Below are 23,402 nucleotides of genomic sequence, written 5' to 3' on the forward strand. Positions count from 1 at the left end.
TCTTGAGATCAGTCCCAGCTCTGCCACTTACTAGACAGGTGATCTTGGGCAAGATAATGAGCCTCTCCCACAGAGTCTCCTTACTGATCCCCACAGAGATGCCCACATCACCGACCCCAGGTGCCCACCACTGACCCTCCCAGACATACCAATCACTGCCATGCAGACCCCACTCACTAAGCAAACCCCTCAGCTGAACAGTCCCAAGACACCATCTCAGACTCAGGAGCCCCTGTTCACTGACCCTCACAGACTGCTCATTCATTGTTCCAACAAGGATCATTGGGTGCTGACTCTGCTAGGAGCCTGGGACACATCAGGCTACAAAATAGAACAGGATTGTCTCCTTCATGGGACTTTTATCCCAGTGGTAGAGACAAACATTAAACAATACGTAGGACAAATAAGTAAATTACACAGTGTGTGAGAAGGTGACAAGTGCTGTGGGAAAAGAAAAGAGCAGAGCAGGGTGAGGAGGCTGGGGAAGGGCAGAGGGGTCGGGCTCTGACTTAAACTAGCGTGGCTTGGTGCAGGATCCATGGGGGAAGGGGAATTTGAAGGAGGTGGGGAGCAAGCCGTGGGGACGTGTGGGGGAAAAGCGTCCTGCAGATGGAGCAGCCAGTGCAGAGGCCCAGGGCAGGGGCATGCCTGGTGTGTCTGAGGACCCAGCAGAGAGGCTGGCATGGTTGGACTGGGTGAGAGAAGGAGACAATGTGAGAAGGTCAGCAGGTGTGCCAGTCAGGGCTCTCCAGAGAAATAGAACCAAGAGAGCACATTGGTTTCTCTGGAGAGCCCCACTAGATAGATAGATGGAGATATAAATACAGATCATGTTGGATATAGGAGTATACATAGATGTAAGATATAGATAAAGTATAATAGATACAGATAAATATATGTAATATATATACATATAGAGAGAGAATATAGTATACATAGACATAGGATAGAAAGGCTAAAAGGTAGAGACATATATCTCTCCTATGTAGCATCTATCTATCTTATACCTGATAAGATACATATACTTCATATATATATATGTGTGTGTGTATACACATACATAATGTCAAGAGATATATTTTAAGGAATTGGCTCCCATGATTGTGGGGGCTGTCAAGTCTGAAACATGTAGAGCATGTGGCAGGCTGGAAACTCAGGCAGGCACTGATGCTGTAATTTTGAGGCAGAATTACTTCTTTTCTGGGAAACTCGGATATTTGCTCCTAAGGCCTTCAACTGATTGGATGAGGCCCACCCACATTATTGAGGATAATTAATTCTCTCTCCTTTACTTGAAGTCAACTGATTGTAGGTCTTAACTACATCTACAAAATACCTTTACAGCAACACATTGATTAGTGTTTGACTGAATAACCTGGCTAAGGGGACACATAAAACGAACCATCACACCACGTAATGGGGGCATATCAAGTGGAGGCCCGCAGGCCATTACCACTACGGACTTGCTTTTGTTCTAAGGGAGATAGGAGACATTGCGAGGCTACACTGGAGGGTTTTAAGAAAGGAGTGAGATGGTCTGACAAATTAAAAGGACTACTCTGGCTACTGTGTTGAGAATATCTTAGAAACATCCTTTGTGCATGTGTCTTTTCAGAGTGTATTACAACAGAACAGTGTGGTGGATGCATTCATTCACTGAAATAACACTGCTCTCACTCACGCATGCACTAGCATTCTTAGAAGCACTTTTTGATGTGACCTTCTATTTTAGGAAGAGGATAAAAAGGAAGAGAGCGAAGAGGTAAGCAGAGGACGCTGGCAGCCAGGGGGACCAGTTCTCCAAGACCTACGGCCATAGAGCTTAGTGGTTAAGGGTTTGGTTTCTAGAATCAGAAAGATTTCATATTTAAAACCCGTCTCTTACTCTGCCACTGGGATCTTGGGCAAGTCACAGCTTCCTTACCCATGTGGTGAGCATGAGAACCACATCTAGCTGATAGGTAATCATCCACCCTTGCAAACCTGGGGGTCTGGTATAAATGTCATGGCTCAGTGCACGGTGCCTGGCTGATAGGAAGAGCTCAGTGGATATGGTATGATGTGAGCATTATCTATCATGCTATGAAGACCTATATAAGGAATAAAAACCCCTAGAAAGGGTAAGAAAAAGTTGATGATTAAAGAAAGCCTAAAAGGAGACGAGGACGAGGATCATGACTTACTTCTCAAGGAAGAGCCGTCGACGCTTCCTTTACCTACATTATCCTTAACTCAGATGAATCATTGTAACAGCTGCATAGCCCCACTCTCAAGATCCAGTCTCTCCCTAACTTCAGGCATCCATAATATCTTCCTACTGCAGAATCTGAGGAGTAGGGCCGAAGGCATAAACAGCTGCCTTTTTGAACATCTCCATAGGTAATCTGGATCGCCAGCTTTGGTAACAAACCACTTTCCTAATGAATGTGTGTGATCATGACACTCTCTTCATCTCATCATCCCGGTCCATCCCCACTGTCAACTTTAGAAGTTCCAACGTGCGACATTGGTAACAAAAGCCCTTCAGGATTCGTTCTCAGCCTGCATACTCAGCGACAAAGGATGGCAGGAGTAATAGCACTGGATAGGATCTTTAAAACTCTCCAGTCCACTCCTTTATTTTTTTAATCAGTAAAGAAAATAAAAACTGGATGATAAGATTTGCCCCAAGTAACACAGCTAGGAAGTGGCAGAAACGAAAGGCAAGTCTGTCTCCGAGTGCATCGCCCCTACAAAAACACCGTGACTCTTCCACGAACACCCCCGCATCGCTTCTTCCACATGCCTTACCACATGATTCTGGGCTTCAAGATCACTTACTGTTTGCAGCCAAGTTTCATGACGTCTTTGCCAACACCTCTGTCATTTCTGTGGATTCCGACAACAGTTTGTCTCGTCTCCTCACGGCACCCTTCAGAGTTCTGTCATGCTTTGTGGCTGCTCACTGCTGGGGACCTGAGCGATCTCTAACGGTCCATGGCTCATTCGTCTCTTTCAGTCTCCAGTGACTCTCAGCGCTCAGACTCCAATCTCAGGAGAAGAATACTTAGAAATGTATTAAATGTAAATCCTCGGTTCTCAACAATTCTCACTCTAAAAGACAGAGTGGGTAGCACTTAGTATGCGGACCAATAGTGGAAGTGGAAACAAGGACAGTAGGAAGGAGCACTCACTTCTCCTGACACTAAGTAAGGTGCAGAACTTTCATCCAGTCTTTCTGCATCTCAGAATTCTTCTCAGAAAGCTTCCTAACAACACAGTGACATCAGACGTAATATAATGAACTAATCAAGGTTAGTCCCTTTAGAAGCAAAATTTAACTCCCCATTATACTCAAAACGTATCTTACCGTTTCTCCCAAATTACACACCTTAGTTTCCGGGATAGTATTAGTTTCCTGGATATACAGACTTTCCAGAATGGGGACCGAATCTCCTAGTTTACGTGGACACCTGACTCTACTCATAACTGTTCTCTCCAGCTCTGCATCTTCTTTATCTAAAGGGTAATTCCACATGCTGTGCTGACCTCTGGAAAGCTTCTGATCGGCCAGACCGTTAGAGCTCAGTGTCGGTGCCTGACTCTTAATGCCCATTTCAACCTTTATCATAATGTCATGAAAAGAACGAGAGTGGACATGAGTGCACAGGACACGTTTTGACTCTAAATAGCATAAAACAAGGCTACTCTTTTTTTTACCTTCACCTAAGTAAACTGATACAGCCTTTTGGTGTAAGTGGCTGGGTAAACACACATGCTCCTCTTCTCATCTATATAAGGGGCGGTGGTGGGCGGGGGAGTGTGATAAGAGGGGAGCAGAGAACAGGAAGTTATTTTGAAAGTCCATCTATGAAACAATGAACCCCCACACTCACCCCGGACACAGAAAGCCATCAGCAGACTCCTACCTTCCAGGGATGAGGAAAGAGGGTAGTTTTTTCCCTTAAAGACACTGACTGGGAAAGTCTGAGGTCTTAGGTATACAGGGCATAGGAGGGGAAAGGGTGAGGAATGGGGCTAGAATCAAGAGTATTATTTAATAACCTTCTTACAGAAAGATTATCTTGTCTCCTCTCCCACTCTTAGAATTCTATAATCAGTCAACTACCAATCAGTGTGAAGTCAGAATGAAGATACATCCAGACATGCAAGGACATGAAGTTCATCTTTTGTGTTTCCTTTCTTAGAAAGCATTTGGAGGATATGCTCCACAAAACTATGGTGTAAACCAAGAAAGAAGAAACATCAGATCCAAGAAACAATGGATCCAATAGACAGAAGATCCAGTTGGAAAGACACAGGCAGTTTTAGAAGGCAAGTTGTCTAAATTGGAGGAGGACCAAGGGTTCCAAATGGAGGAATACAGTATAAACGTGAAATCAATAGAAGATGGCAGGCTCATATGATGAAATATCTGAGAAGAATTAAGGATCTGTCGGAATTAATATAAGCAAAACTTTACGGCAGTTATCTTAGGAAAAATACAGTGCTGTATAAAAATAAAAATTTTATTCTAGGTTCCAGTTCTGGGTAATAAGGAGGAAGCAGCCTCCATCCTGTCACCTCCACTGAAAGCTGCTTTACGACCTGGACAGGACGCACACAATAGCTATTCGAAGACTCTGGAAAAGAAATGATAGCAGGCAGATCAGGGGAAAAGACCAAAATCCGAAGTACTACTGAAGTCCCCCTACCCCAACTTCCCCTCTGTTATCGCCTAGTCTGCAACCTGGATGTGGGCACCAGGGTACAGACAGAGAGAGCGCTCCACACCGAAGCCTCTGGTTCTGGATCGAGAGCAGGAAAGGGGATTTCTACTGCTCAGAGAATAGGGAAATCCCCTCTAGTCCTCCTTTTTCCTTGTCCTCTCCACCTCAGTCCCAGGCAGGTTTGGAGAGGAAGAGTATGAGCTCCACTCGGATGAGTTAAGGTTGAGATCATGTTTAGACAGCCCGCAGGGAATTCTGAGCAGGCTGTTGCATACATGAGTCTGGATTACACTGCAGCTGCCCACACTAAACATGAAAGGTGGGGAGTCCTCCGTCTATGGGTGGGAAAGTCATTCATTTGCATGAAGTCACCATGGGTGTGACTGTAAAGAGTAAAGAGAAGAGGTCAGAAGTTGAATGGTAGGGCATTCCAGTATTAAGTGGTCAGGGAGATGAGAAAGAACTAGCAGAAGATATTATCACCAAAGAATGGTGGGAAGAAAGCAGGAGTATTGAAATAGCAGCCAGTAAAGCAGGAGGAAAACCAAGACAATGTGTTGATCTGAAAGCTAAGTAAAGAGAGTAATAAACGATGTCCAGTGCTGCTGGTAGGTAATGTCAGATGAGGACGGGGAAGTGACCATCACGTTAGCAAACGTGCAGGGCACTGGTAACCTCGCCAGGAGCAGTTCAGCGGAGACGTGGGGGCACCTGACAGGATGGCTTTGAGAGAGCAAAGGGACAAGGGAGTGCAACTTTACTGAAACCAGAATCTCCTGGTTAAAGCCACTAAAAGACATAATAAAAATATTTTTAGAATTTTCATTGAAAAGCTGAAAAGATCATAAAGGGTTATCAGGTCAAACTCTCAGTGAAATCTCACTGACCCCAGAGAGGTAAGTGACTGATGAAGCTGCTTTCTCTCTGACAACATTTGAAGATTCAGGCAGACTTGAACATGGGTTTTGGACAACCTGCTGGGGCAACGTAGACAGAGTTCAAAGGCCAAGGTCAGCTCCATGGGGAACATCTAATGGGACACCCACCCCTTTTAAAGCTGGAAACTCAGAGGGCTACATACATCCGGGTAAGGAAGAAACCAGCTGAAACTTGTCCCCGTCTCTCCAGCATCCAGAGGGCATTTGTCTTGTGCATTTCAGAGCAAGAGAAAAACGAACCAATTCCTCAGATGTTATAACCACGTGACAGCCCTCACGTGGACGGGTAGCCAGATCCTCATCCCCTAAGTGTTCCGAAATATCCTGCCATAAATTGAAGTGTTCCCAGAGTGGTCCATGAGGGGCTTCGCAGAAGCAAATGTAAATCTTCCCTGTAAGATGGCACCTTCATTTGGGGCTTAGAATTCCTCCAACACAGTTATTCAAAGACAAGCAACAGCATAGCGTCAAAAGTAATTAAAGGGGGAAGTAAGGTGCCGGGAGAAAGAACCAGCAGAAACAAAGGCAAGGGCAATGAAGAGACTTGCAAAGACTTCGGATGCTGAAATTAGCAGACACAAAGTAAAAAGGAACCTGACACAGCACCCCCCGAATCACTTTGGGCCTGGTAAATAAGCCCCCACTCCCACACCAGCGTTCCTTCTTTAAAAATTTCTTTCTAGAGGAATCTGCACTTTCAAAAAAAGCAGTAAAATAGCCTGATGGTTAAGAAACAGAAGACAAGCTTGAAAACATCTTCTGTGAAGGGGATCACACTATAAAATGTGGTGTAGCATCTTGAACAGAATAAAAGATCCGCTTTAGTTTTGATATTTGGTGTTTTCATTACCACGAGGCTTTCTGCAGGTATCAAAGCCGCATTCTGTGTACAGTTCCATAAGGCTGAGTACGTTAGCCGTGCTGTTCAATTCTTTTACATCATACTGTCCAGTGATTCAAGTGAAAAAGCAAAGACAGATAAGAAAAAGGGCTGAAACCATATCGAGTCAAAGACACTCGGACACCCTTAAACAGGCCACAGCACTGACTCAGCTCCACCCAGAGTCGCTCGTAGACGAGGTTGGTTGTCAGGGAATTCCATCGTGGACGAGAGGGACACGGACAAAGGACTGAAATACATCCTGAAAAACTGGGTCTAAAAGGTGAGGTGTAGGGCAGGACTCTTTGAATCGTCATTCAATGGAGACTTTTAAAATCTTGATTGACATTCTTCCCAGCATTAAAATTAAGTTCTAATTATCCTCTTAAATAGAGTGAAAGAAGATAAGATTTTGAGATAAGAAATTACTTTAGAAAAATATAAATTTTATTTTCTATATTTTAGGGTCAATCCATATTTTAGAAGTCATATTATTATCAAGCTATAATAATTTAAAGTAGTGGCTCATAGATCATAGATAGACCGATGGGACAGAGTAGCCCAGAGAGAGACCAAAAGATGAGCAAAGGTGTTCGAAGATACAGAGGGCATCTTCAATCATCAGGGGAGAAGATGAGTTAGTGAATAAATGGTGTTATGACACCTGGATAGTCATCTGGAAAAAAATTAAATAGGTCCTATAATCGCACATCTTACACCAAAATGATTCCAAGGGATCAAAGATGTTAAAGTAAAAATAAAACTGGGGGAGTGGGGTGGCTCTGGGGCCGAGTGGTTAAGTTCGTGCGCTCTGCTTTGGGGCCCAGGGTTTTGCCGGTTCAAATCCTGGGCGTGGACATGGCACCGCTCGTCATGGGAGGCTGAGGTGGCGTCGCACATGCCACAACTGGAAGGACCCACAACTAAAACATACAACTATGTACTGGGGGGATTTGGGGAGAAAAAGCAGAAAAAAAAAAAGCAGAAAATTGGCAACAGTTGTTAGCTCAGTGCCAATCTTTAAAACTTAAAAAAAATAAAACCGGAAGAGTGGACAATTTAAAAAGTAACCTTGGTGTGGGTAGGTAGTTTTTAACTGTGATTTAAAACTCAGAAGCCATGAAAGAAAAGATTAATCAATTTTGTATAAATATCAAAAGCTTTTGTAACAAACAAAAACCCCATTCTGTTCAAAGACGAAACAACAACAACAAAAACTAACTAATAAAGTACATTTGCAACTTATAACAAAGGCTAACAAGACTGATTGCCTTGTTATGGGAAAAGAACCTATAAACTGATTTCTAAAAACCAACAAGCCTATACTTACAGATACAGTTGTTCTTGGTCATACGACAGATGCCCAGTCTGACTCCCGAACAACAGTGCTCTCAGCTGTGAGAGTGGGCCTGGGAGCTGGCGAGCAGCACGGCGCCCGGAGTTAACAACAGTGTATTGGACACTTGACGTTGCTATCAGAGCAGAGCTTTAATGTTCTCACCATAACCACAACAGCAAAATGGTGATTATGTGAGGTGAAGGATGTGTTAACTAATCCTGCTGGGGGAAACATTTCGCACTATCTACGTGTACCAAATCATCACATTACACACCTTGAACTTACAGGATGTTACATGTCAATTATATTTCAATAAAACAGGGTGGGGGGAACCACTCGCAGACACCCTTTTGTCAGACTGGCAAAGATCACAGAGTCAGCTGAGGTTCCGTGCTGGCACAGCACACGTGGGGCAGTGCACACCGGCTCATCTTCTGCGGAGGGCAAGATGGTGCTGTTTTTCTAAATTAAAAACTGCACACACCGTTTGAATGCAGCAACCCGCTTCAGGGAGTTTTTCCCTACACACATACTTGCCAAAGTATGAAATGGCATAGATCCAAGGACATTAATTGCAGCATTTTTGCAATCAGGAAACCACCTCACTGTGCCTCAATTTGGGACCACTGATTGAAATGTATTGGGGTGATCCATGCAACAGGATACTCTGCAACCATTACCAGAATGAGGCAGCTCCATATGCACTGCAATAAAGAGATCTTTGAGGTACGTTGTTAAATAAAAGTAGCAAAATGCAGAATACCACATCTAGCATGCTACCATCTGTGTTTACAAAAGGGATGTCGTTATGTACAGACTGTCTCTGGAAGGACACACAGTCAGGTAACGGTCGTCGCTGAGGGAGGAAACCAGACCACAGCGGGGATGGGAGGGAGGCAGTGACTTTTCACTGTACATGCTTTTGAGTTTGTACCGTGTGCTATCAAAAAGAAAAAACTTTAAATCATTTAAAATAGTTACGTATCTACTGAATAATGCTCAGACGATAATGCAACCACAATGCTCCCCACCTCCTTCGCGACAGTTCGACACACAGTAACGGAATGAGTAGGGACTTTCCCTTATCATGCGGCCCTGGGAACAGAATTGCCCTTTATGACCCATAAGCCGATTGAAGGCATTTTCTTTAAAGAAAGGTGTGTGTTATATCCTCTACAGGCCTCAGCCAATATTTGTTGGAAATGGTGAGGTTCACGTTTATTAATTTAACACACAGTTGTTGACACTACTGTGTGCTCAGCTTGAGCTGGGTTCTGGGCACAGAGGGCTACGCTGGGCCAAGTCCTTGACTTTGAGCTCACAGCCTAGTTGGGGAACTAGACAAAGAAACAATTACAAACCAGCCTCCGGTGCCAGGAGCTTTCCATTGCCGTGGGATAGGTGGGGCGACGAGGCTAGAGAGGCTAGACAGATCTGGTTGTGAAGGGTCTTGACGGCCTTGCTTTCCACCCTCGGCCACTGAAAGGCTTGAGCAGGTGAGAGCCATGGCTGGGTCCGTGGGGTGGACAAGTCGATGGCGGCTGGAGTGGGAGATGGACTGGAGGGGACCAGAAAGACTGGTGAGGAGCCTGGGGCCATTCACCAGGGGGAATCTGGCTTGTCCCCTCAGGGAGAAGTTTATAACTCCTTTATTTTTCTTATTACAATGACTAGGAATTATAAAATCTTAGGTAATGTATGTGTCAGAGAGCAACCTTGTATCTCAGTTGAGGAATATTAGTGAACAAATTAGTAATTGAACTTTAGGTGATGAACAGTTTTTTTCCAACTTTGAAATTTCTTATTCACCGCAAGGGAAATTAATTGGGAAAGGACACATTAATTAGAAATTTTTCCATCTTTCATGTTCTGGTAAAATTTATATATCAGTGGAAACTATCTGTAGCTTGGAAGTTTGAAACGCAAAGTCTAAAACGTGGTAGTAGCTTCCCCCGCACGTAGGCAGTGCCCAGAGCTCGCTGCGGGCTGCCCCGCTTCCTGCCAAACCTCGTCCTGCTCACCTAGGTCCCGACATGCTGGGCTCCACTCACACCTCTTTAAACCAGCCCAAGCCAGTTGTGCCTCTGAGCTTTCCCACGAGCTGTTTACTCTGTCTAGAACGCCCAAACCTTTCTCACTCACCCATCCTGTGTGTCTCTTGTCACCAGTTAATTCCTCACTGAGGCCTTCCCTAACCACACCAAAGCTGGCCCGACACTCTTTCGTAGCATCCCATTCTATTGACTCATTGCATACACTACAATTATTTGCTAATTCTTCGTTTCCTTTCATACTACCTGTCTTCCCCATTTCAGGTTCATGGAAGTAGTAACTATACGCGTCTATAACCACATATACTATGCTTGGCAGAAATTTTTAAATTAATGACTATGGCCCCTTTATGTTCCTCTGGCCGCTGGCCTCAGCTTTCCTCTTTTGGGACACCTCCACAAGGGGCATTCCCTAGCGTCTCTCTCACTGGGCCTGGGTCCAGCACCTGCATGGCTATCACAGGCTGTACCAGGGGATGCCCAGGGCTCAGATACCTATCTGTGAACTCACGGCTCCTGCACCCTCAGGTTGGAAGAGCACCTGAACTCTTCCCACCTGGTCAGCCCAAGGCTGAAGAAAGGTCTTCTTGCAGAAGTGCATGTGGAAAACCGTGCCTGGAGCACGGCCGCAAGACTGGGAACTTGCTGCACAACCTCCCACCCACCAACAGCCATGCCAGCCCCACCCCCGTGTCTGGAGCCAGGTGGCTCTCTAGGGTGGCCTGGAATGTGTCATAGAAGAGACGGCTGAACACAGTAGGTGAGCACGTGGGCTCTGGAGCTACCCCGCCTGGGTCAAGTCCTTGATTCACCATTTACCAGCTTTGCGACTTCTGAAGTTTCCCAACCTCTTTCTTCCACCTTCAAGTGCAGAGTGCTTACAACAGTACGTGGCACGAGGTGCACCCTCGAATGTTAGCTGTTATTCCCAGTGACAGGCATATAGCTCTTTCCATCCCACAGCCTGAACACTACGGTTTCTGGGGCCAGGCAGGTCTGGTTGGTCATTGTGGGGATCCAGAACAAGACTGGCCATAAAAAGATAAAAAATGCTTGGAAGCACGACTCTGGCCATGTCTCAGTGACATCTAATTGGATAAGCAGCCAACACAAATGCAACTTGTACATCTTGGAACACCAGGAACTTTCCTCATTTATTTTCAGAAAAACACAGTGATAATAATTTTTATGGCAACGATTTTTTAAGGACAGTGATGTGTGGTGTGTAGGGTAACACACAGAACAAGGAGGGATATGTCCAGGCGACCAAATCCTGGCACTTGTGGACAATGAGTGGTAGCACAACTGAGAAGTGCTTCAGTGATGGCAAACAATCAAGCCTTCTATTTTTTCTCCTTCATAAACAGGTATAAAAATATTAAAAGTAAAAATACTACCAAAAACATATTCAGCAGGAGTGGAGGTGGGCTGCGAAGCTGGGAACCCTCCTTCTGCAGGATGAAGCAGGGCGGGCGTGTCTTGTCTCCATGTCGTCCTGCTGGCTGGTCCAGCAGCAAACGGGAGGGCAGTGCGAGGAGCAGGGGCAACAGGAATGAATCGAGAGGAATCAGACGCCCGTTCTTGGACTCAGTCCATGCTTAGGGGAAGGGTTTTCCCAACCAAAGGCATGCATGCAGTTCAGGGGTCTTCTGACCCAAGCCTCTGCTGCTCACGCACAGTGAGCTGGAAGCCTGAGTCTGCGGCGGCCAAGGTGCCGTGGCAGAGCAGTGCTGGAGATGGAGGAGGGCACCACCTCACGGAGATGCCGCTGTCAAGGCTGGGCAGACCCAGGTGGATGGGGAGAAGCTAGGTGTAGAACCAATCAGCCGGAGATGAGGAAGACCTGACGAGAGAGAGGGATTCGAGGAAATTGAAAGGGGAAACTTGGAACAATTTTTTTCCCTCGAGAGCAGGCAGTTTCAGCAGCTGTTCATGGCAGCCCACAGGCATTGAAGACTATAAGTCTAGATGCTAAACCTCTACTGAAACCCCTTCCCCTGGGCAGAGCAGGGTTGGCACCTCCAATGGGTTTGCTCCCTGGACAATTCCAAAGTACACCAGGAGAGCTCTGACGCGGGAGGGGGGTCCTAGGTCTGCTTCTCTGGCTCATAGCTTTTTCTTTAGTCCAGGTGAGGGGTGAGGAGACTGGCTCGCATGTAAGTTCAGCAGTCCCTCTGCCACATGCAGATTCGTCATCTTGAGATGGCATAGTTGTGGGTGTGCCGGAAAGTCTGTGCACCACGTGGGGCAGGAAGTAGTGGGGGATCGTCTGGATGTGCTGAGGGCGGCACGTTACCAGCTTGCAAACTCTGTAACCCTGAAGGGTCCCAAAGAGTGGTCCTGACCGTCTGTCACAGTCAGCCTCTATGTGGTCAATCAGTAAGACTAGAAAAGTGAGGTATGCAATGAACTCCTCTTCCTAGGACTCTCTGGATGTCTTGGGATTAACCTGGCTGAGGGTGGGGTAAAGTCCCTCCCAATAATTGCCGATATCTTGTCTAACACCATGCAGATCAGTTGGCAGAAGAGAAGGTGGCTGAGGATCTTTAATTCAGGGTTCTCAAAAATGCACTTTTAGGGGTCAGCCAAAGGTCAGACTGCCCAGAGAGCCATACTACTTCAGATTAGAAAAGTACAGAATAGCACCCAGGAAAATGTTGACGCCTATGGTTGAGAAAGTCACGCAGTGAGGTGCTGATCATATGGCAGAATGTCACCCAGCCAGAGCTAATGGCCTGGTCCAGCAGCAGTCCCATGAGTGTATCCAGGCTGGCCCAGCTCATCCCCCCAGACAGGGACGAGTGAACAGGCACCTCAGAGTTGAATTCCCTGAAGACCCAAGCCTGCCAGGAGGTGGGCTCAGGGAGCATGGACTGATCCCAGATGGAGGGCTTCAGACTGCACTGGTTCGGGTGGAGGAACAGCTCCTGGGGCTGTCACTGCGACGAATGGAGCCCTTAAAGCGGCAGCAGGTCTTGGCTCAACTGCAGGCACAGACCAAGTGGCGACAGCTCTTGTTAATAACAAGCAAAATGAACAACAAATTGGCAATGTATTTCTCAGGGATTCAAGGTGAGAGGGTGACAGTCAGGACCAGGCAGGCCACACGAATAGCACTGAAGGCAGGTGTGTGCAGCAGGGACTGACTCCAACATGATGGAGAACAGCCTCTTCTGAGCCTTGGAGCTGAGGTGCAGCATGCGTAGGGGCCAGCAGATTGCCCAACCTGATGGACAGCTGTTCCACAGGCCAGCACCCTGCCACTTTGCTTCCTGGAATGACAGTTTACTTGCTCTTCCATCTTCATTACATGGTGTGTTCCAGCCTGCGGTGGTGTGGGCTCCCCATTCTCTGTGGAGCGGAAGGGGAGAATGCCACCAGAGGCTGAGTGTGTGAAGGCACAGAGATGTTATTTTATCTGTGATTTCCACTGAAAGCACTGAAGGTTTAAAGATGGAGACTGGACCTGTAGGACTAGAGTCTCAATCAAACTTCTGAGCATGGACACTGCCCCTGCCAGAGAATGTCACAGTGTAGCTGACCACTTCTTGACCTGTAGAATCATTCAACATGTCGCCCACCACTGTAAGGATGGGAGAGTCTTTAAGGAGTGCCATACCCGGCCGGAGGAGAAGGAATGGCCACTTTCAAATCCAAAAGCAGAAATTCAAAGCTCTCTGTCTTTCCTGTGAACAGAGTAAAAACCTTCAGAAAACTGGACAAAAGTAAGGCAAGAACTAGGATGCAGCAGGTCAATATCCCAGCAGTAACAAATACACTCTAATGCGGTAGACACAGAGGACAGCCCAGCTGAGGGAAAGAGAGTGGGTCAGAGCCTTCCGGGAGCTGGCCTTGGGGCTCCAACCTTTCATGCAATTGCACATCAGGAAATGCCAAGTCCCAGAAGTGGAGGTGGCCTGGGACACCACTAGGTGGCTGGGATCGCCACACCTGAAGCTGCGCATGTCCTGACTGCTGTGTGTAGAGTGCAGTGCAGAATTGGAGGGTATCCACACAGACTAAGCCCCTGCTTTAGGTATCATCCCAGGGTCAGAGTCGAACTGAGGCCCAGAGGAACTGGGTAACTCAAGATTTTGATTAACCTCTGCCTCCCAGACAGAGGTCCCAAGTTCTGAAAGCTGGGTTTGACTGCAACACCCAGTATCATGGACTGTGTATGAGATCAGATCACCACACTCCCCAAGGGCAAACGGGGTGGTAATAAGTGACATAATGTTACCACTTAGGAGTTGCTAAAGCAAAATAGGGACATGCCATTCAAATGAAGTGTCTCAGAAGGAGAATACAGGTAAGCAGCAGTGGACACATAGCCCAGGGAGACCTGGCCCCACATGGCTTGAAGCTGAAGGCGGGGAGCATAATTCAAGTAAGTCCTGGGCTGACCAGGGTGGCTGCACGTCTTTACACTGGGCATTGGGAGTGTGGGTGTGGAGAACAGAGGGTTCCATTGAGGTGGGAATCCTCTTATATAAGAGAAGCAAGTAGAGTAAAACGCTTGTAGGCCATTTTCTTACTTTTGTGTTCCTTTGCTTCTCAACCTTAATTTTTACAATTTTATAATTTGTCTTAACAGTTAAAACATAAATTTGATAAACCAATTTCTAGGTTGTCAATGAAGGTCCATTTTAGTTCTGACACTTGGTAATTCAGACTATTAAACAGCACTGGTGTTCAACTGAGGCAGCACTGAACCACGAGGAGGGTTTGCCATTCCTAAACTCTCAAAACCCACAATATCGTGAAGCTTGACTCTCAGTAAATAAAATGACTGTCTCAATGTAGTGTTCCTGGTTATTCTCTAGAATGACTCGCTTACATTCAATAACTCATATATTCAGTCTTAAAGCTCCTCCATCTACACTCCCGTCACGTCACTTTTCTCCAATATGATGTCTCTGATGCTGAATGAGGTTGGCAGTTTGGTTGAAAGCTTTCCCACATTTATTACATTTATAGGGTTTCTCTCCTGTGTGAATCCTCTGATGTTGAGTAAGGTGTGTGCTTCGGATAAAGGCTTTCTCACAGATCTTACATTTGTAGGGTTTTTCTCTAGTGTGAATTCTCTTGTGTTGAGTGAGGGCTGAGTGGTCACTGAAGGCTTTCTCGCATATGTTACACGTGTAGGGCTTTTCCCCAGTGTGAATTCTCTGATGCTGGGCTAGGGCTGACTGGTCCCTGAAGGCTTTCTCACACAAACCACATCTGTACGGTTTCTCTCCAGTGTGAATTTTCCGATGTCGAGCAAACGATGAATTATCCCTGAAAGCTTTCCCACATTCGCTACACTTATAAGGTTTCTCTCCAGTATGAATTCTCTGATGTTCAGTAAGGGAAGAGTTCACCCTGAAGGCCTTTCCACATTCATTACATTCAAAGGGCTTCTCTCCAGTGTGAATTCTCTGATGCTGAAGAAAACTGGTACTCTGATTGAAGGCTTTCCCACATTCATTACATTTATAGGGTTTCTCTCCACTATGAATATTCTGGTGTTTGGTAAGATGTGCCCTGCACACAAAGGCTTTGTCACATATGTTGCATTTAAAAGGTTTCTCTCCAGTATGTATTCTGTGATGGTGGGCAAGGTGGATGTTTCGGATAAAAGCTTTTCCACATAAGTTGCATTCGAAAGGTTTCTCTCCAGTATGAATTTTCTGGTGATATGTAAGTGAGGAGCTCACTGAGAAGGCCTTTCCACATTCCTTACATTCATATGGTTTCTCACCAGTGTGAATTCTTTGGTGATGGATAAGGTGTGTACTCTGGTGAAAGGCTTTCCCACATTCTCTACATTCATATCGTTTCTCTTTAATAAGAGTTTTCTGATTTGCATTAAGTTTATTAGTATGAGTTTTCTGATGTTTATTAAGGACTGAACTCTTAGTGAAAACTTTTCCACACTCACTACACTCAAAGGCTTTTTTGCTAGACTGTAATCCCTGACTTTGAACAAAAGATGAGCTCACGGTGCAGCACTTCCCAGGTTCATCACATTCCTGGTCACTAACCACAGATGAGGTTTTCTGGTGAGTGAGTACTGCTTGCTGCAACTTCATCTCCTGGCCTCTAGGCTGACGTTCCAATAGGCTGTCACATTTCCAGTGACCATCTCTAGTGAGTCTCTCCTTTATCACCCACCGATCCGATCCTTCTTCAGGAATATCTGCCTTGAGAGTAGATTTCCTACCTACAGGCATAGTCATCCAGTCTGAAAGACACCAAAAAGAAAAATGTCTGTTTTATCCTAGTAAAACTTGTAGTTGGGATAAGAAGGTGAGCCTATTTATAATGGTAACAAATTGGTTTTAGTTTTGAAGATTTCTTGCAGTGAGGATAAGAAAGGAAAAGGGAGGAGATTCACAGAGGACACAGCAGGAGGGGTGACCTAATGGATAATGGATAAGGCAGAAGAGCCTGAGTGCAGGTCACAGGCCTGGGTTGGGATGGTGGGTACAACACTTATTTTCTTTGTGATTACAGAGAAGTTCCCTTTCTAAGCCTCAAAAAAACCTATACAGACAAAACTACGCTAACAGATCAGAAAAAAAATGTACCTTGTCTATTTTAGTGATAGCCCAGATGTGGCCTGAAGAAACCATTTAAACTAGAGGTCAACACTTGGTAGAAAAAAACTCAGCTCCAGAGTAACTACTAAAATGAACATTTTGTATTTTATACTCATTTTAGCATTCAGATGGATATTAAAAATTTAGGCTACTATAAAGGCTGTGTGAAATACTCATATCTACCAATCATATTGGGACCTCCTGCTATCAGTGAGCAAGCAATAGTTTCAAACCTATATGAATACTGTGACATCCATTTGAGGAAAATGTACCATGAGGACGTATGTGTGAGCACAGGAAATTGAGACAAAGCAGCAAACCTGCCAGGACACACCAGCATGTCCAGGAAGGAGAGGCCCTGCACCAAGGAAAGGAGTCTACTAGTCACTAGAAGTGGGACTCTGCTATTGGGATGGGCACCATGGTCTATGAATTATCTGACAAAATGAGTCCTCTCCCAACACACAAATTCTATACTTATTCAACAACTGTCTCACTGGGGTTCATGGGTACCTTGATATTAACAAGCAGAGTTCTGAATTGCACTTTACTTTTCCGTATATATTTGTGAATATCTGCCTTTTATGTTAAGTCTATTTAAGACTTTGTACTAGGAAATGCAATGATAAGGACTAGAGACTAAACACAGATGATGCAGAGGTTCCCGGGAAATCCTATTAAGAACAGCCTCCCTTGTCACTTTTTTTTGGTACTTACTCCAGAAAAATCTACAAAGAGCTACAATCAAAAAAATAATCTACTTTATATATCTGGAAAAGAAAGATAAAGAGGTGCCTTTCAAGGCTGAAATTCTGGTCAGCTCAGAGTAACGCATCTGTGCTCAGCATAAAGAAGGGTTGGGTATGCTGGTACTGCCCAAACTGAAGACCTTGGGGCTGGCTCTCACTTCTGGACCTGACAGAGCAGCCTATAGCAGACCAGCATTCCTGCAGAAAACAATAGGAAAATCTGAATTAAAAATATATTCTGTCTAAAGGCATCAGAAGTTACTTGAGGCCAACTGGACAGTCTAATATTTGGAAGAGAAGGGAAATAGAGAGGTGATCCCAACACTTAGTGGTTTTTTCCTCACAGAACTTGCTGAATTCTTATGCTACTCAGGGCAAGAGCCTAAGCTAAGCAGAAATTCAGAACTTTCTATAGTCTTATGGTACTGTGAAGTCAAAAACTGGAGTTTAGGACCCTCCAAAGAAGGCAGAGTGGTGGTTGCAGCAAACGTGAAGCTCTCCACTGGGCCTCCTGGAGGGCTACAACCTAGCAGTAAGGGCAAACAAGAGACGGGAAAAGCTTTACAAACACTGCACCCCATCTCTAGCCAACAAGTCTTGGCTGAATGAGAGGGGCCTGCTTGCACTCCAGCTGCCTGTCAGAGGAGAAAGCCAGTCTCCTCTGGAGGAATACAACAGCATCCACAGCCTCTTCACTCCTTCACACATAAGGTCACACATAACGGATTCAATCAAAAAGTACCAGGAGTACTAAGAAACCGAATCAAGAGAAAAACAGACAATAGACAAAGACCCACAGAACTCAGACACCCAAGTTATCAGATATGGATTTTACAATGTGTAATTAATATGGTCAATAAAACAGATAAGAAGGAGAATTTCAATAGAGGATTGGAACCAAAGAATCAAATGAAAATTCTAGAACTGAAAAATATAATAATTGAAATAAAGAACTCAATAGATAGATTTAACAGTATATTGGACACAGTAGAAAAGAAGAATAGTGAATAGAAAAACACATAAGCAGAAAACATCCATGGTAAAACCTGGAGGAAAAAAATTTAAAAAGAGACATATAAGTCATAGTGAAAAGGCTGAACATATGTGTGACTCGAGTTCTGGAATGGGCGGAGGAAAAGAATGGGGCAAAAACATTATTTGAAAAAATAAAGGCTGAAAAATGAATTGGAGAAGCAATACAGACTTTAAGCAGAATAAATACAAAGAAAATCCACCTAGGCACGTCATAGTAAAACCACTGAAAACCAAGACCATCTTGAAAGGTGCTTGAGAGAAAAAACACATTACCTTCAAAGGAGGAAAAATAAGACAGACAGCTGTCTTTTCAACAAAAACAATGGAAGGCAGAAGACAATGAAGCAACATCTGAAGTGTTGAAAGAATGTAACTGCCAAACTAGGATTCAATAGAAAGAAAATATTCCTAAAAAGTGACTATGAAATAGATACTTCCATACAAATAAAAAGAGACTGTGTCATCAGAAGACCCACGTTAAAAGAACACAGTGACAACAGGGCCAGGCACATGGCCGAGTGGTTCAAGGCCTGCACACTCCACTTCGGCAGCCCAGGCTCATGGGTTTGGATCCTGAGGCCGGACATACTCCACTCATCAGCCATGCTGTGGCGGTGTCCCACACATGAAAAATAGAGGAAGACTGGCACAGATGTTAGCTCAGGGCTAGTTTTCCTCAGGCAAAAAAAAAAAAGAAAGAAAAAATGGAAAAGAAATGATGATTAGAGTGCTCCAGGCAGAAATGTGGAAATGTAAGAAGGAATGAAAACCAATGGAGAGAGTGAATACATGGATAAATAAAAATATTATTGCACAAAACAATAATCATAATGTCTTGAGAGGTTGAAAACATATACATAACTAAAATACATAGCAAAAATAACACAAAAGGTTGAAGGAAGAAAACAGAATTAATGTTCTAAGGTACTAGCATTGTCTGAATTATTAAAAGTAAAAATTAATTTTGGATAATAATAAGCTGGTTTTACTTATTAGACTTATCAATAAAAGACTAGTTAAAGAAAGTACATAAACTAGCTAATACAGGGTTAAAATGGAACACTAAAAATAGTTAACTTAAGACAAGGCAAGATAGAAGACAAAAAAGTATTTAAAGCAGGTGAGTAAAATAGAAAATAAATAATACGATAGTAGATGTCCAATCTCATATATATTAGTAACTGGTCTCAATTATCTTATTAAAAAACTTAGATTGTGAGACTGGAAAAAAAATAAAATAAAACTAAATGCCACTTAGAAGAGAAATACCAAAAATACAGACACAGAAATATAGAAAAGACAAGAATGGGAAAGGATTTACCATGTAAGCATTAACCACAAGAAAGCTGGTATACGTAAACTAATATCAGACAAATCTCACAATATTAGAGCAAACAGACTTTAAGATACTCCATATTGACAAAAGGGTGAATTCTCCAGGAACATATAACAAGTCTACATTTGAACATAACGCAACTTCAAAATGTATAAAGTAAACATTGAGAGAATGAAAAGGAAAAATAGAGAAATCTTAACAATTACAGTGAGATATGTTTACATACCATTCTCAATAATTCAGTAATCAAACTATTAAGAATAGGGATGATCTCAACAACCAGAAAAACAAACTTGACTTAACTGATATACTTAGAACACTATACTGAACAACGACGGAACACCCATTATATGTAAGAGTATACAGGACACTTACCAAGACTGACCACGTACTGGGCCATGAAGCAGCATGAACACATTTCACAGGACTGAGACCATCAGAATATGTTCTCTGACTCAGTGGAATAAAGCCAGAAATGAATACCAAAATACCAAAAAGATAATTAGAAAATCAATAGACGTTTCTAAATTAAGCAATACATTTCTAAATAATTGATAGATCAAAAAAGAAATCACAACAAGAATTAGGAAATATTTTAAACTAAATGATAATAAAAACATGAACTGGAACTTATAGGATGCAGCTACAACCACCGTCAGGAGGAAATGTGCAACTATCTATTTGTCTATATTGATTATCAATCTCAAGAAATTAGAAAAATAGCAAAGTAAACCCAAAGGAGAAGGAAAGAAATAATAAAGATAACAGAAATTAGTAACTTAACAAAAAATTGGCAGACCTCTAGAAAGACTAATCAGAAAAAGAGAAGGCACACACTAGCAAGATCAAGAACGATAAAGGGGACATCAGGACAGATTCCACAGAGATTGATAAGATAATAACATAATGAGCAAACTTTATACCAATCAATTGGACAGTTTAGACAAAGACTCCAATTCCTAGAAAGGTACAATGTACCAAAACAGACAAAAGAAGAAACAGAAAATCTGAATGGTCTATATCTAATAAATAAATTGAATCTTCAAATTAAAACCTTCTCACAAAGAAATTTCCATGCAGAGATGGTTTCACCAGTGAATTCTTCTGAACATTTAAAGAAGAAATAACACAATCTTACACAAGCTCTTCCAGAGCACTGAAAAGAAGGAACACTTCCACTGGTTTTATGAAGTCAGGACGACCTACCAGAATCTGAGAAGGACAATTAAAAAAATATAAAATCCCAGACCATTCTGTCTCATGAACACAGATAAAATTCCTAAACAAAATATTAGCAAAAGGTGTGACATAAAAAAGGATAATATGTTACAAATAAGTTGAAATTCAAGGATGTTCTCATACTTCAATCACTCAAAGTCATTCACCACATTAGCAAAATAAAGGGAAAAATCACATAATTATTTCAATAGATGCTGAAAAGGCATCTGGCCCAATTCAACACTCAGTTGTGATAAAAATTCACAGCCGAGTAGGGGTAGAACAGAATTTCCTTAATCTGATAAAAGAGTATCCCTCAAAAATCTACAACAAACTATCGCAGTTAATTGTCAAATACTGAAAACACCAGACGGGGCTGAAACGAGCATGTCTGCTGCCACCTCTTCTGTGGGACACTGTAACAGAAGTCTGGGCCAGTACAAGACTAAGAGAGGAAAAATAAAAGTTTGCAAAAGAAGAAATAAAATGTCATTATTCTCAGCTAATACGATTATGTTCATATAAAAATGCATAATACTTTGTGGACAATCTCTTAGAATTAACAAGGGAATTCAGTAAAGTTTCTGGACACAAGAGCAATATATAAAAACCTATATACCAGCAACAAATAATTGGAAAATGAAACTTTCAAAACATATTTATAATTGCATCAAAAACAACAAAGAGTTAGAAATAACTATAATACTATGAAAGATGTGCAAGAACTATGCACATAAAATTACAGAAACATTTCAGAGAAATTAAAGAAAACCTAAACAACTGTAGGGATATACTACGTTTATAGAATGGAATACTCCTCATTTTCCCCAATTAATCTACAGATTCAGGCCAATTCTTATCAAAATCTCAGTAGAAATTTCGTTGAAATTGAATAGCCAATTCTAAAATTCTATAAACAAAGAAAAGAACAAAGCTGGAGGACTTACATCATCAATTGTAAGACAATATAATGTTGGAGTAATTAAAAGTGTTGTATTGGCACAAGATTAGACAACAAGAATGAAACAGAACAGAGTCCACAAATAGACCTGTACACAAACAGACCAGTGGAATAGACTATAGAGCCAGAATCAGACCCATGCACATGAGGTCAACTTAAGCATGACAAAGGTGACAGCACAGTACAACGGGGAAAAGACAGTCTTTTCAGTAAAGGATCCTGGGCCAGCTGGATACCCACATGGAAAACAATGAATAATGAATCTTCCGTGTGAACTGTAGACCTAAGTATGAAAGACAAAAGAATAAAGCTGCTAAAGGAAAACATACAAGATCTTCATGGCACTGATGTCTTAAGTAGGACAGAAAAGGCACTAGCCACCAGGGGGAAGAAAACCTTGATTAATTGGACTATCTGAAACATTTAGAACTTCCGTTTATCAAATGACACCATTGGCCAGAGTGGGAAACAATGTTTGCAATACACATATCTGTATGACAGAGGACTCAAATCCCAAATATACATCCCTACAAATCAATAAGGAAAGATCAGACAACTAAACAGAAAATGGGGGAAAGACACATAGATACTTTAGAAAAGAGGGATATTTAAACAGTTAATAAAAATAAAAAGGATGATTAATTTCAGCAGTAACAAGCTGAGACAGGAAATATTCAATATATCCTCTAGAATGTGAAAATTAAAAAAATGACAATACTAAGTATATAGGAGAATATGGGACCCTCATATCCTGCTGGTTGGAGTATAGCCTGGTATAAGCATTTTGGAAAACTATTTGGCAGTGTATAATAAGCTCACAAATTGATGAACAAAGTACTCCTAGCTATATATTCGAGATAAATGTATACATATATTCTCTAAAAGACGCACAGGAATGTTCATAGCAGTACTATTCATGACAGACTCAAGCTAGAAATAAACCAAACGTCTAGCAACAGTAGAATGTATGAGTAGCGGTAGGTTTACATGGCAAAATATTGTACATCAGTGAGAACGGACCAACTATTGCTACCTGTGACAACATGGATGAATCTCAAATACACCACTGAAGGAGAGAAGTCAAACACAGAAGGGTACACACCGTATGATTCCATTCACATGAAATTTAAAAATAGGCAAAACGAAGCTATGGTCAGGGTAGTAGTTATCTTTAGGACAAAAGAAACAGAGGGGACGGAGGTTTCCGGGGTGCTGGTAACAGTCTATTTCTTGATGTAGGTGCTGATTATACAGATGTATTTTTACTGTAAAATTTTGTTGAGTTGTACACTTATGATCCGTGTACTTTTCTGTGTTAGTATTACCTCAAAAAAGTTTACTTTAAAAAATCCAGGAGATGGCTTTAAAAAATAATAATTTGGCTCAAGAAAAACAACCACTTGTTAGCTTTCTTTTTCAGCAGCTACTGATGTCTAGTAAAGCCTCTTCCTGACTGTGATCATAGAAACACACCATCTGTGCATTCTAGAGAATATTTGTCTTTCTCATGTTTTCTGTTACAGGGTAACATTCATCTAATTGTTTATCAAGAAAGCAGTCAAATGCACCGTTTTTTCTGCGCTGAAGAGTAGCTGAGGTGTA

The 23,402-nt window shown here is 42.8% G+C and overlaps 1 protein-coding gene across 11 annotated transcripts in view; it reads right to left on the reverse strand.

Moving 5' to 3' along the window:
• Positions 1-7,947: 7,947 nt before the first annotated feature.
• The window catches only part of LOC106843714 (zinc finger protein ZFP2), a 100,692-nt gene continuing 85,237 nt past the window's right edge, over positions 7,948-23,402 (reverse strand). For 4 of the 11 annotated variants that reach the window (XM_070516925.1, XM_070516924.1, XM_070516928.1 and 1 more), the window contains one exon: positions 7,951-16,143. In XM_070516925.1, coding sequence (XP_070373026.1) covers positions 14,810-16,143 — 1,334 coding nt within the window. In that variant the 3' untranslated portion in view covers positions 7,951-14,809. Of the gene's footprint in view, positions 16,144-19,996; positions 23,397-23,402 lie in introns of those variants that run through there. The other 7 variants (XM_070516948.1, XM_044777571.2, XM_070516927.1 and 4 more) reach the window with 5 other exon arrangements.

The sequence above is a fragment of the Equus asinus genome, chromosome 9 (genome assembly GCF_041296235.1).
Source record: "Equus asinus isolate D_3611 breed Donkey chromosome 9, EquAss-T2T_v2, whole genome shotgun sequence".
Classification (NCBI taxonomy): Eukaryota; Metazoa; Chordata; class Mammalia; order Perissodactyla; family Equidae; genus Equus; species Equus asinus.